The sequence below is a fragment of the Poecilia formosa genome, unplaced genomic scaffold (assembly GCF_000485575.1).
Source record: "Poecilia formosa unplaced genomic scaffold, Poecilia_formosa-5.1.2 Scaffold400, whole genome shotgun sequence".
Taxonomy (NCBI): domain Eukaryota; kingdom Metazoa; phylum Chordata; class Actinopteri; order Cyprinodontiformes; family Poeciliidae; genus Poecilia; species Poecilia formosa.
The window spans coordinates 385,217-397,265 of record NW_006800339.1 but is presented as its reverse complement, the minus strand read 5'-3'; the positions used below and the strand labels follow the sequence as shown (position 1 = coordinate 397,265).

Below are 12,049 nucleotides of genomic sequence, written 5' to 3'. Positions count from 1 at the left end.
TCAATGTCTGCTCGCAATAAAAACATTTATTTAAGGTATGATCCAACCATGTAATAAACCACCTACAGTGTTTACTGGTCTGCCTGCTTTATTTTTTTAAATGTGTGATTCAGACGAATTTTTAGGGTCACTATTCAAGTCAGAAACTATTTTTAATTTAGAAACCATTTTCCTATGCAGTCGGTCTAGAGATTCTGTCCAAATTATGTGACTGATGAAAAAAAGACAGCAAACAAATATTACATTTATAAAGCTGCATACTGTATCAAACGGCATCAGTTTATATTTAAATAAAAGTAGGTTTGTGCATAAAACTTTGCAACTTAAATTCCAAGTCTTAGGCTAGCTTAGCTGCATGGCCTTTTCTTAATTAGAAAATAAAAATCTAGTAATTATTTAAAATATAGTTAAGCAGACTAAAACAGATTCAAAACTCCCAGGACTATGAATTGCGATTCTCTCTCTATATTTTTTTTTCTGGATCTCTAATCGGTTGCGTTTATTTTTTCTTTTTTTTCAAATTCTTGTATTTAAATACAAAAAGTCTGATGTTTGACATCACATATTGTTCACAAAGTTGTTTTCTCATTATTATAAGAGCTGCAGAAGCCCTCAAACACAGAAACTCCCTGTTTTGGATGTGAACAATCAAAAAACCTTTGATGAGTGTAATAACCAGTAGAGGAAGGTTACTTTAATTTATAAATGAGAAAAATCTTGTAATTCCTTCATTCTGTTGGATTCACACCTAAAATCTAAAAGAAATTGCCAAATTTTTTATTACTGTATGTCTTAAGAATAAAAGATGGAATCGGCTAAAATCGGACAAAAAAACAGGCTAAACATGGAGAGAAACTAGAAATGTATATCTACGGAAAACAGATTTCTATTTTTATCTATTTGTTCACCTAAACAGCAAATCTTCCACATGCACCACGGAGTACCACACAGTTGTTTTCTCGGTCCTCTGCTTGTTACAGTTCATATGTAGCAGGGTTTTATTTCAACAATATTATAAATGTGAAGTTTGTCTAAAATTTTTTATTCATTCTTTGCCTTTATTTTGTTTAGTTAACAAGTTGTTTCTCCAGACATCTATTGGTGTTTTAAGTTCTGTTACGCTGCTCTTGGCAGTTACCATGGTAACCGGTAACCGACAGCTCCTCCTCCTTTTTCTGTTGCCGTTAGTAACTGTGGTATGTATGAGCATCCGCTCTGTATGTTCTTGACAAGTATTATATCTTAAAATATATTTTAGACAAATTTTATAGTGTGCAGTGTTTCAGGAGTAAAATCGCTATTTTTTACGTTTTTAAATGTTATGATTGTTAATGTTGCCCATTTCAACCATGTTTAATTGTATAAATGTTAACTGCTTACTGCTATGACCAGCTGCCAACTGATGATAGCAGTTGGCAGACCTTAGACGAACACAGAAAGGTTACACATACACTCCCATGAAGTTAATTTTTAAACACATTATCGTTTTCATTTCTTAATGGATCATATTCAGATGCATTTACTGATAAACGATATTTGAAACCAAAAGTTTATGGAAGTTATTTCTTCCATAAAATACTAACAATAAGTTACTGCAAAAACGAACACATGGTTAAAGAAAAACCAAGTAATTAATCCAAAGTGGCCTATTCAATGCAAAGAGGACTTTAAGGTAAATAATCTGTTTGGGATTTCCACAGAGCTCTTAGATTATCATGCTTAGATATAACCGATTCTTCTGCTATATTTAAATGTTTTACAGCATTTTTATACACGAACATTATCAAACTCAGAAACCTGTTCTGTTATATAGTCGGTTAACTCGGGACAGAAGGCAACAATTTAACCACACAGTCGGAAAAGGAGGACAGGAATGTCAAAATCACCATCATAAAATGAAGTTTTTCCTCTAATATTGTTCCAGATATGAAAATTAGCTGGAGTGTATTAGATTCAAATGAGACTAAACATGGCTCAATATTTTTGTTACCCAATAAACGTAACAAAATTATGCAACATAACACATCTGGTTTGACAAGCATTTAAATAAACATTAATCACCACATTTAAAAATATGACCCGCTCTAGTGGTGTAACTGGAACCTTAAATACAAATATAATTAATGCTTTAGTTTAATGCTGATTTACAGTGGCGTGAAAAAGTATTTAACTTTTACGCATTTAGTTGCATTTAAACTGCAAACCTTAGTGCAACTTTATTGGGATATGAAAGCAGAACTGGAAGAAAAACGATTAATAATTATCAATGTTTTGTTCAGCCAATTTGTGCTGCAGGATTTCTGTCTGTTTTTTAAATCTAGAGACAATACTTTTCTCATTTTGCCACAGATTCTAAAATGTATTCAAGTCTAGACTTTGACTGGGCCATTTAAACTAGGAATGTATCGATCTATTTTTTACACTTTTGATACTGATACGGATATCTGAGATTTGGTATCGGTGGATATCGATCTGATACAGAAAAATAGTGTTGAACTGACTTAAAACATTTTGTTTTTAAACATACTGAATTACAAATTTATTTGATAGATAACTGCACTGGTACAGAACACTTAAAAAATAGCTTCACAAGCTTCGTCAAATATATAAAAACAATGCAACTTTAATTTCTTCAGTCAATGTAAAATAAATGAAAAAAACTGAAACAAAAGGTTGACTATTCTGGTCAGACATGTAAACAAAGAAACCTTTTTTCAAATGGTTCAGAAATATAATGTAAAACAAGTAAAGCATGATGTCACTCAGAAAAAGCACAGAGTTAGACAGAATAGATCTAATTCAGACATATTGTGACGATACCAGAGTATTTTTGGATATCAGGGCCGATACAGATATTAATATTGGATCAGAGCATCTCTAATTTTAACACATTTATTCAGTTCCCACCTGGGTGCTTCGAGAGGTTTTTAAATCTTGGAAAGTTTATAACCTAAACGTCTTTTGTCTCCATGATGCCATTTCTTCTCTGACAAACCTCTGAAATGAACAAACTATTCTGAAAGCTGTTAGTTGCACAATATTTTATTTAACGATATGCGAGTAAAGAGGACCGAATACAAATTTTTATTTTCTTCACATCCATGCACTACTTTGTGCTTTCCAACGCATAAAATCCCAATAAAATTCACCAAAGTTTGTGGTTCAGCGGTTAGGAATATTTTAAGACACTGTAGATCATCTTGTTGCAGCGTCAATCCATAATCACCCAGCCCATGACTCACTGTGTTTAAAAGAAAAACGTGGATCTTCCTAGATATAAAAGCATGCAACAAATAGACTTTGAGCTTTGCTTGTCACACAACCACAACCATGCAGAGAACAAAAAGAAGTGGATACTTACAGTGTCATCGCTTCGGTACGGGTTAAGTTTGTTGTACACTGCTTCAATAACACTTCGTCTGCAGGAACAAGGGCAAAACAATTCACTTTAACACAAAAATATCCTGTTTTTAAGCTGATAATTTATTGGATATCATAACAAAAAGCCTAGTTTATCACAGCAGAAGGCATCGCTTACTTGCTGGCCAGCTCTCCACCAGGGGGGAGGTTCGGGATGCTCTCAGACGCTAACGTCCGCATAACATGGACCAAATCTGGGACGCCTTCATCTCCCTGCTTTTTGATTATCTCTATAAGAAAAACACAGGAATGTGCAACATGGCTAAAATTAATATCACAATATATATATATGGATGGGTGGCATGCAGTAATGATACATATTACAATATAATTTGTATAAAACTTACAATAGAAACAGAAAAAAAAATCAAATACCAAATAGTGGAATATATGTATTTAACAAAAACAAAAACATTTAACACTTGTTTCTGTGGATGTTATTTGTGTTTAATGTTTGTAACCGTTTTGTTTTATGCTGCTGCCTATAATCTGATTTTAAAGGAGACTTGGCAATGATGGGCAGCAGTATTATCTCAATGGTGACTATCTGATCAAATCAAAGTTAAATTAAGTTAAAAATGTATATCTAGACACGGTGACTTTATTGTAAAGGATGTCTGTGTCAAATCCTGCTTTTTCTTTCCAGTGTTGACTGATTTTGTAGTTGGCTGCATTGCTGGTATTCAGTGATCTGCATGCTTCGTTTTAAGGTAGTAAAGTATGTCCTGTCTTCCACATACTTTACAGATTACATTTTTCTGCTCCTGGTCTGATTGTTTAATCCTCCGGCGGTCTTAAGAGACGGGGTCATTTAAACTGCATACATTTTTTACTCTGTGTGCAATTCAGCACTGTGCACTTTTACAAGGTTTTCTTTTTGTGGTTTCAGAAAGGCACCATCACCCACGTGTTTCCCCGCTGTCCGACCGTGACATCTGCCGTGCTCCTCCTGAGTATAAACCGATTTTGCACTGATGAATAATTTGGCATATCTAATTATTAATATAAAATCACGAAAAGAGAATCTGCTTCTTTTTTTTAATATAGAAAAATCCCCTTACTAAGATTGTTGTAATGCTCTCATATGTTGACCAAAATGTTTAGGTGTAAATTATTTCCAACTGAAAATGAGATCCAGTCACTCTTACGCAGGGAATTAAGTAAATAAAAAAGATCATACTAAATCCAATAAGAAAATATTGCTTGAACAATATGTCGTTTATTACTTTCCTGCTAAAAATAAAGTATGTAATAAGGCAGTTAAAGTTACATTCAGTTTTTCAAGGATACGGTTCACACAGCAGCTAAATGTGACCTAAATCTGATTTTTGTCATGGCTAAATTCAGATCTTTCCACCAAAAGAAATTTTAAAAATCTAATTTATTCTAAATCAGATATGTTTCCAATCGCATTCAAAGCATCATGCTGCATTTTATCTGATTTTTATGCCACTGATGTCATAAGTGTCGCAATTCTGCACCAGAAGAATCCAGACAAAGTATATCCAGACAAAGTAAATCCAGACAAAGTAAATCCAGACATAAACTGGATTCCCGAAAACGTGGAATCGTAACAAAAGCTTCTTTCGTATTATCATCTTGTGATACTGTCAGCTCCCGTTGCTGAATAAACTTTAAAATCAATCCATAAATTCATTATTGCTTCTATAAATAATGCGCTGCAGTGTGACGTCAATGTTTGGGGTTGTAAATCGTTCACACAGAAGTCTGATTGTGTTCGGGTTTAATTTGTAGTATGAACTACCTTGAAAAAAAAAAAGAAATTGGATTTCAGGAAGAAAAGAAAAGTGTTAATTGAGGATTAGTATCTCCTGTGTGAACATACTCCAAGTTGCTGAAAACTACCTGTATCTCAATTAAACGTAAGAGCGTCTGTGCTCATTTTGCCCCTTAGCCATTTTGTATCCGCCTATACCACCGATGGAACGTTGACAGTTGTTGATATCAATAATTTTTCATTTGTTTTTTTAACATCTGAAATTCTGCTAAAGTGGCGACGTGACCGTTACCGTTTCATCTACAATTTTCATTCCATGCCGGGTTTTTTTAAGCAGTTATGAGGAACTGTAGGAAAACCTCAAACTGCTGCAGTGCAAGTTACTCCACAGGTCGTTGCTAGGTAACCAAAGAATGAGAGTTGCTAGGTAACCAAAGAGCGAGGGAGACTATATCGATGCCATTAAACTTACTAAGCTACTTAATGGCATCAGGTTTGACCTCTGCATCAGGCAGACGTTGAACAGCTAAAACTTTTCCTATGCCTACATTTCCCAGAATGCTATTCAGTTCAGTGAATATTCTACATATCGCATATTTTATCATGTCCATTTCTATTAATATGGATCACTTGTCTAATGCCACATATATTGCTACTCATTTATTTCTTTGGGGTTAAATGGAGAGAAATTGGTAGGAAATGAGGGTTTGAAGCAGAAAACTGACCTGCAGCTCATTAAAAGTTTGTTTTCACATTCAGACTGAATGAGGTGTGGCTACATCTGATGCTGCAGATAAGAGAAGCGGCTTGCTGTGGCCCCCTGGCTCTGGTATTTGTGTTATCTATTTGGGTGATCAGTTGACACGATCCTTAGCTTTAGAGAAATGCGGTGACGCATTTCCAGGGAAGCCAAAGCAAGGGCTTAAATATTTATAAAAACATTTGTTTAAATAGACGTGCACGTTAAAAAGTGCCTCAGAAGTCACATTATTAGTATTTAAATGATTCATGCAGGCAATAAGTTAAGATTTCACAAAAAATAAACATTTTTAGAAGATTTTAAGAGGTAGTTGGGTTCGGTCTATCCTAATCCTTAACTGACAATTTTACACATGTACATGCCTAAATTTCCTCCTCAACATATAACCATAAATCAAAAATGCATAAATGGAACATAGCTTGATGAGAAAACAAAACAAATACACTGACCTGCTGTTGAATCTCAAAAAGCAATACATTTTAATTACCATACATTCTCTTTTAACAGGAAAGATTTCAGCAAAGATCATAAAACCAAATGCTAAACCAATTTTTACTCAACAAGTAGTTGATGTTTACATGAATTTACCGAAAACGTTTCTGATCGTGTAGAGTCAGAGAGAAAAGCTGCAACCCTAGTTTAACTCAGTTTGCCTCAAACAAATACACTAAAATATGTTTGGCTCAAAAATGTTTTAAATATCTGCTAAAACAGCTATTTCCTCCTAAAATCACAGTTTTAGTGTCAGATTTTACTCCAAATAAAGGAGCATTAGGATCAAGTTTTCATCTCTTTATATTACGAGAAATAAACTTCTCGGGCTGTTAAAACTAAATATTATTAATATCGGAGTTGGGTAGTTACTTACTTGTTTACTTGAGTAACTTTTTGGTAAAAATAAGTATTTTTAGGAGTATTTTTACTTTGTTGTACTTTTTACTTACTTAAGTAAAATGACCGGATACTCTAAACACGGACAGTAACTTCACTGAATGAAGAACAAACAAGTTTTAATCAAAACTTTACATGAATTTGAAAATGCTTTATTTTCCCTGATTTTGTTATGTTATCCACTTGAATTACTTTCAGTTTGGCCTTTAAAATAGTCAAATTTCCACATAACTTTAAAGTTTGGTTCTTCTGAGACTTTATTCAAGTTTTAATCAGTTACTCAGTACTTTTTTACTCTTACTTGAATAATTTCTTACATGTCTTTTTATTTTTACTTGAGTATGGGGAAGCAGTGCTGCTCTTGCTTGAGTTTTGTTGCTTTCCCTCCCTCTGGTTTTTATTAAATCAATGTTTCGCACCTTCTACTCTGGTTTCAAGATATTTGTCCAGCTCCGCCTCACGTTTCACAGCTTCTGGAGAAACCTTCGGGGCCCCAGGAAAGCAGATTAACACAACACTCATATTGTCCCGGCTCCCCTGTGGAAAAGAAAATAAATAATAAAGCAGCAACGTAAATCAAGGATAAACCAGGCAGCGCGTTAGCATGTCGGTGCAGGTTTGGCGGACGAGTCATACCTTGTACAAGCAAGTGTCAACAATCTCATTGCTGACTTTTTCAAGATCCTCTGTAACTTCCAGCCTTGACCTCACAAAGTCACAGAGTTCCTCGTTGGCCATGACATCCCAGATGCCATCACAAGCAAGTATAATAAATTCATCTTCCCCCTCGCTTCTTTCTATCGCGTACACCTCAGGCTCTGGGGAAACGAGCTGCTCCGTCGGGCCTTTTCCATGGACACACTTGTAGTCGAAGTCACCCAGGGCTCTAGACACAGCGAGGGAGCCGTTAACTCGCTGGATCATGACCGAGCCACCAGCGTTCTGGATCCTCTCCTTCTCCAACGGGTTGCTCGGTTTGTGATCCTGTGTGAAGAAGTGCACAGCTCCCCCCCTGCTGAGGAGACCCCGCGAGTCTCCACAGTTGATAAAGTAGATATGGCTTGGCGAGATCATCACGCCTACTGCGGTGGAGCCGCTGCGGTCCACGCCGTGCTTCTTCTCCGAGATGGTTCGCATGTGTTCGTCGATCTGTAGGAATCCCGTGCGGATGCCATTCTTCACGCTGTCCACGCTGGTGTCCTCCTGTATGGCGCTTTGGAAGTCTGAGTTGCTAGTGATGTGCTCCAGCAGGTGCTCGCAGCAGTACTTAGCAACCTGAGAGCCGGCGTGCCCGTCATACACGGCGAAAAACGACCAGGGGTCGAGGCCGTGGGGCAGACCGATCACCGCAGTGTGTGCGTCTTCCATCTCAACCCGCCAACCCTGCATGCTGCTCAGCCCATACCTCAGGTTGTTACCCTCGCCATGGGAATTGTACTTTTCCATCTTTGGTTTGTCCAGAAATGCCCCCATTGTGTCCCTCAAACAACCTGAAAAACAGATTCAGTGAAACGTTGCAAAAGATTAGTGATTTTATCCTGAAAATGTGTTCAAAATGTGCGATTAATTGAGTATTCTGACGATTAATTGCCTTAAAGTACTGGCCCATTCTGCAGATTTTTCATTTGACCGCTTAAACATTTTTAAAAGGGTACTGGAAATACATTAACAAAATTCAAATAAATAATAACATAAACCAGAACTGGAACAACATGACATTCCTTCAGTGAATCATCATTTAATAGAAAAAGGTTGCATCCACAGCTAAAAAAAAATAGTTGTAACATCAACATATGAAAAGCTCAACAAATTCTGTTTCATTTAGCATCAACACAGTGCAGGGCTGATCTATTGACTATTTTATGAACAATAATTGAATAGCAAAAGGTGCTTCATAAAATATTTGAACCAGGTGAAGCTAAAACAACCTCTTAAAGAGTTCTGGGTAGAACATATTCACAGAAAAAGATGCAAAATGTTTTTTGCACAGTTTTGGCTTAATTACTGCTCTGAACATGTTTCAAAAGAGGTCTTATCCTCCAGTTAGCGATTGATTGTTAAATCAGTTGACGTCTTTTTCAATAATCGATTAATCGTTTCAACCCAAGCTGAAAAGCATCAAAACTGCTGTCTAAAGAAAAAAAACAAAAAACAAACATCTCATATGTTTATGTGTCCACACATTTAGCAAAATAACCATACAGAAACATCTCTGCAGTGTTTTTTAAAATGTCAGAAAGCTTGCCGTTTGTTTTAATCCTGTGAGTAACAAATACACCACCAAAGACAACATCCAAGGAACCAGAGAGGAGGACGTATTCTCCTAAAGGCCAGCTTTGCCTAGGCAGCATGGCATTCTCGCAAACAATGTGCCATATGTATGCATAGCTTAGCCGTCACGCTGCAGCTAAGCTATGCATTCCCTTTCTGCAGCTGGTATAAGGCCAGGATAACGCAACATGCTTGGCAGAAGCAAAACTCCCAGACGAGAGATTCAACTCTAATCAGCTTGTTTGGACATAATGTTGCTTTCAACGTAAAATGCTTCTTATCACACAGAAAACCAGAGGTTGAAATGTGATTCTTAAATTTCATGCATGTGTGAAAATGTCTCTTTAAAGACATGAAAAATGTTGCCGTTTTTACTTTGGAGTAAAACTTTTTAACTTTTGACATTTTTAAATACTACTATTTAAAACACACTTGATCAACCAAGAGGATTCACATTTTCAATAAAAAAAGAGAAAATTTGGGAATGAATTTCAAGGTGTCATTTGTACACCAATTATTTTATTAACTACCAATGGCTGTGATATCACCTGAAAAACAGAGCTTTTTATTTGAAGTGAAGTACTTAAAATTTCCAAAGACAACATAAAATAAACTTACTCTGAAATATCTTTTGTATCTATTTCCACTCCTGTTGATTTCATAGTTTGATGCCCATCTTTGATTTACCTGAAGTAGATTTCATTTTTTAAATCAACCAAGTAGTCCGTTAACTTGAGTTTTCAAACACTCATATTCTAAAAAATACACTAATTTTATATGTAAACACATGCTTACCGTCTTAGTGTCGAGGTAGAATATTCCTTGGTGCCGTTTTTAAACGATGCATCTATATTATAGGGTTCAACCTTTTTAATGTGTAAAGGAACTCATATTTTTACCACTACAAATGCAGAATATTCATCAAAGATCATTTGTAGATGGTTTCATGGCAATGTCTCTCAATATTTTTGAAAAATATAAATTGTTAGTGCATCACTATTCTTCCCAGGTTTTAATATAACATGAAGGACATAAATGGCCAAACAAATTAAAATATGTTAAACACTGCAATGGTTTCAATTTTTTGACTACACATGATCTTGGCATCATTTAAAAGTTATTTAAATGCTTTTTTAAAAATATGAAACAATTGATTTTCAACTAAAATTGTTCTTAGCATACCAATTCGCAACAGATGTCATCTCAAATTGCTTAATGAATCAGATCCAATTTATTTCCAAAAAAATAAAAAGAATGATTTCAATAGAGCAGAGAAAATCAAACTAAATTGCATAAATTGAAAAAGTGTAATTAAATTTAGTTCATAAAGCCACTTGGTAAAAAAGTTATTAATCTAAAGAAGCTCATTGACTTTGCAGCAACCTCTCCTCCTGACCAAGCATGTTATGGCAGCAGACGGTTGATTGTTTTGACACACAACTCCTGAAAGCTAAAACCTATAATTAGTTATCATTCTTGGAAAGAAACTCGATCAGCTGTTCAAACATTAAGTCAAGAGAAATAAAATAGGTGTTATGTGTACAGTAGAAGAGTGTAGTTAATGTATGAAGTGAGTAAAAGCAAATAACACGTCTCCAATCCATCTGTGGAAGCAGATTAGCATCTTGAATGTTGAATTCAAAGCTCTCTTCTGTCTAAAAATAGTAGACATGTGTTCACATTTTGACTACTTATTAGGAACGCTGTCGTTGCTGAAAACATTCAAAATCTCACAGAGAAACTAAAATATTCAAGTTGAATATTGAGGAAATGACAAGCCTCTCTCCACCGGTGAACGACTTAATTTTTAGACAGACATGGGTCCAACCCCGAGGCTAGAGTTAGCTACCTGACTGACCAGTTTGTTGGTAACAACCTGCTCAAATACCACAGTTCCGCTTGTGGTGGCATGAACTGGTTCCCATACTGGCCCAGTTCAGTCAGGATCAGTTAGGCCCACTGGATGAAGGTCCAGCCCAGGATCAGATAAACAAACAGCCCTGCCAGTGTGCGGCCCTTGACCCTTGTCCCTCTCCACTAACTCTGACAGGCCTTCTCACCCTGTTGTGCTAACGTAACGTTAAAGCAGGCAGAGCCGCCAAAGCTGGCCTAATCTAACGTCGATACACTAATTTAGCATGAAGTGCTAACTGCCCGGGTATCCCCCAGCAGCTGTCGGCCAAAGAGTAAAAATTTTACTTACCAAGCAGATAAATTATCAGATGACAGCAACGCAATGTGCAGTAGGGACCGAGTGTCCGCAGTTACCACCAGAAGGTGTTCAACGACGAAATGTAAGGGTTAGCGGTGGCTAAGCTAGCTAGCCTACAGCTAGCAGTGAACTGTCGTCACTCAACACTCAGTGCATATAAACTCTGGAACTGTGCTCCCTCTTTACGCGCTCCCGTTTTGCATTACATTATCTCAGCTGGTGAGCAAAAGAATAAGCTCGGCTCTTGTGTTTCTGAGGGGGAGAATCAGTGTACGGCCAAGCCAGGGAGGGAACCTGAACCGTCTGCCCCAGCCTCTCCACTTGACAGCTTGACAGCTCGCTAGCTAGCGTTAGCTTGTGAGACGCCACGGGGACAGGACCCGGATGTTCCAGACTGCGTCTATTCAAAAACATGACATCATCATTGCTGCTCTGCTGCAACCCATGTGCACGGAGAGCGTTACACAACGCTACATCTAAACCACTGTCACACTTTTATATGTATGTGGTGGAAACAGTGATGCAAAAATCAAAATATATTTAAATCAATGGTTGATTAGTATTACATACCCTACTCGTGTACAGACAGATTTAACCCTGTGAGTGAAGTAAGGTTACTGTTTTTTAACTGCTGAAGTGCATTTCTCTTTACAAAAAGGTAGTCATTTGTTCACATCATGGTAGTTTCTAATTCCTCATCTTAACAAATTGCTAATCATTTTGGACATGCAAGTTTATCTTAAACCAAATGAGGAGA

The 12,049-nt window shown here is 36.5% G+C and overlaps 1 protein-coding gene across 4 annotated transcripts in view; it reads right to left on the bottom strand.

Annotated features, from left to right (window-relative positions):
* ppm1aa (protein phosphatase, Mg2+/Mn2+ dependent, 1Aa) overlaps nt 1-11,679 on the bottom strand; it is a 26,938-nt gene extending 15,259 nt beyond the window's left edge. Inside the window, exons 1-6 of one of the 4 annotated variants that reach the window (XM_007576195.2) lie at nt 11,284-11,672; nt 7,446-8,299; nt 7,229-7,346; nt 3,539-3,650; nt 3,362-3,419; nt 3,022-3,270 (exon numbers count right to left, since the gene is read on the bottom strand). In XM_007576195.2, the coding sequence (XP_007576257.1) occupies nt 3,223-3,270; nt 3,362-3,419; nt 3,539-3,650; nt 7,229-7,346; nt 7,446-8,282 (1,173 nt within the window). In that variant the 5' untranslated portion in view covers nt 8,283-8,299; nt 11,284-11,672 and the 3' untranslated portion in view covers nt 3,022-3,222. Of the gene's footprint in view, nt 1-3,021; nt 3,271-3,361; nt 3,420-3,538; nt 3,651-7,228; nt 7,347-7,445; nt 8,300-9,698; nt 9,807-11,283 lie in introns of those variants that run through there. The other 3 variants (XM_016663026.1, XM_007576194.2, XM_007576196.2) reach the window with 3 other exon arrangements.
* Between the last annotated feature and the right edge of the window lie 370 nt (nt 11,680-12,049).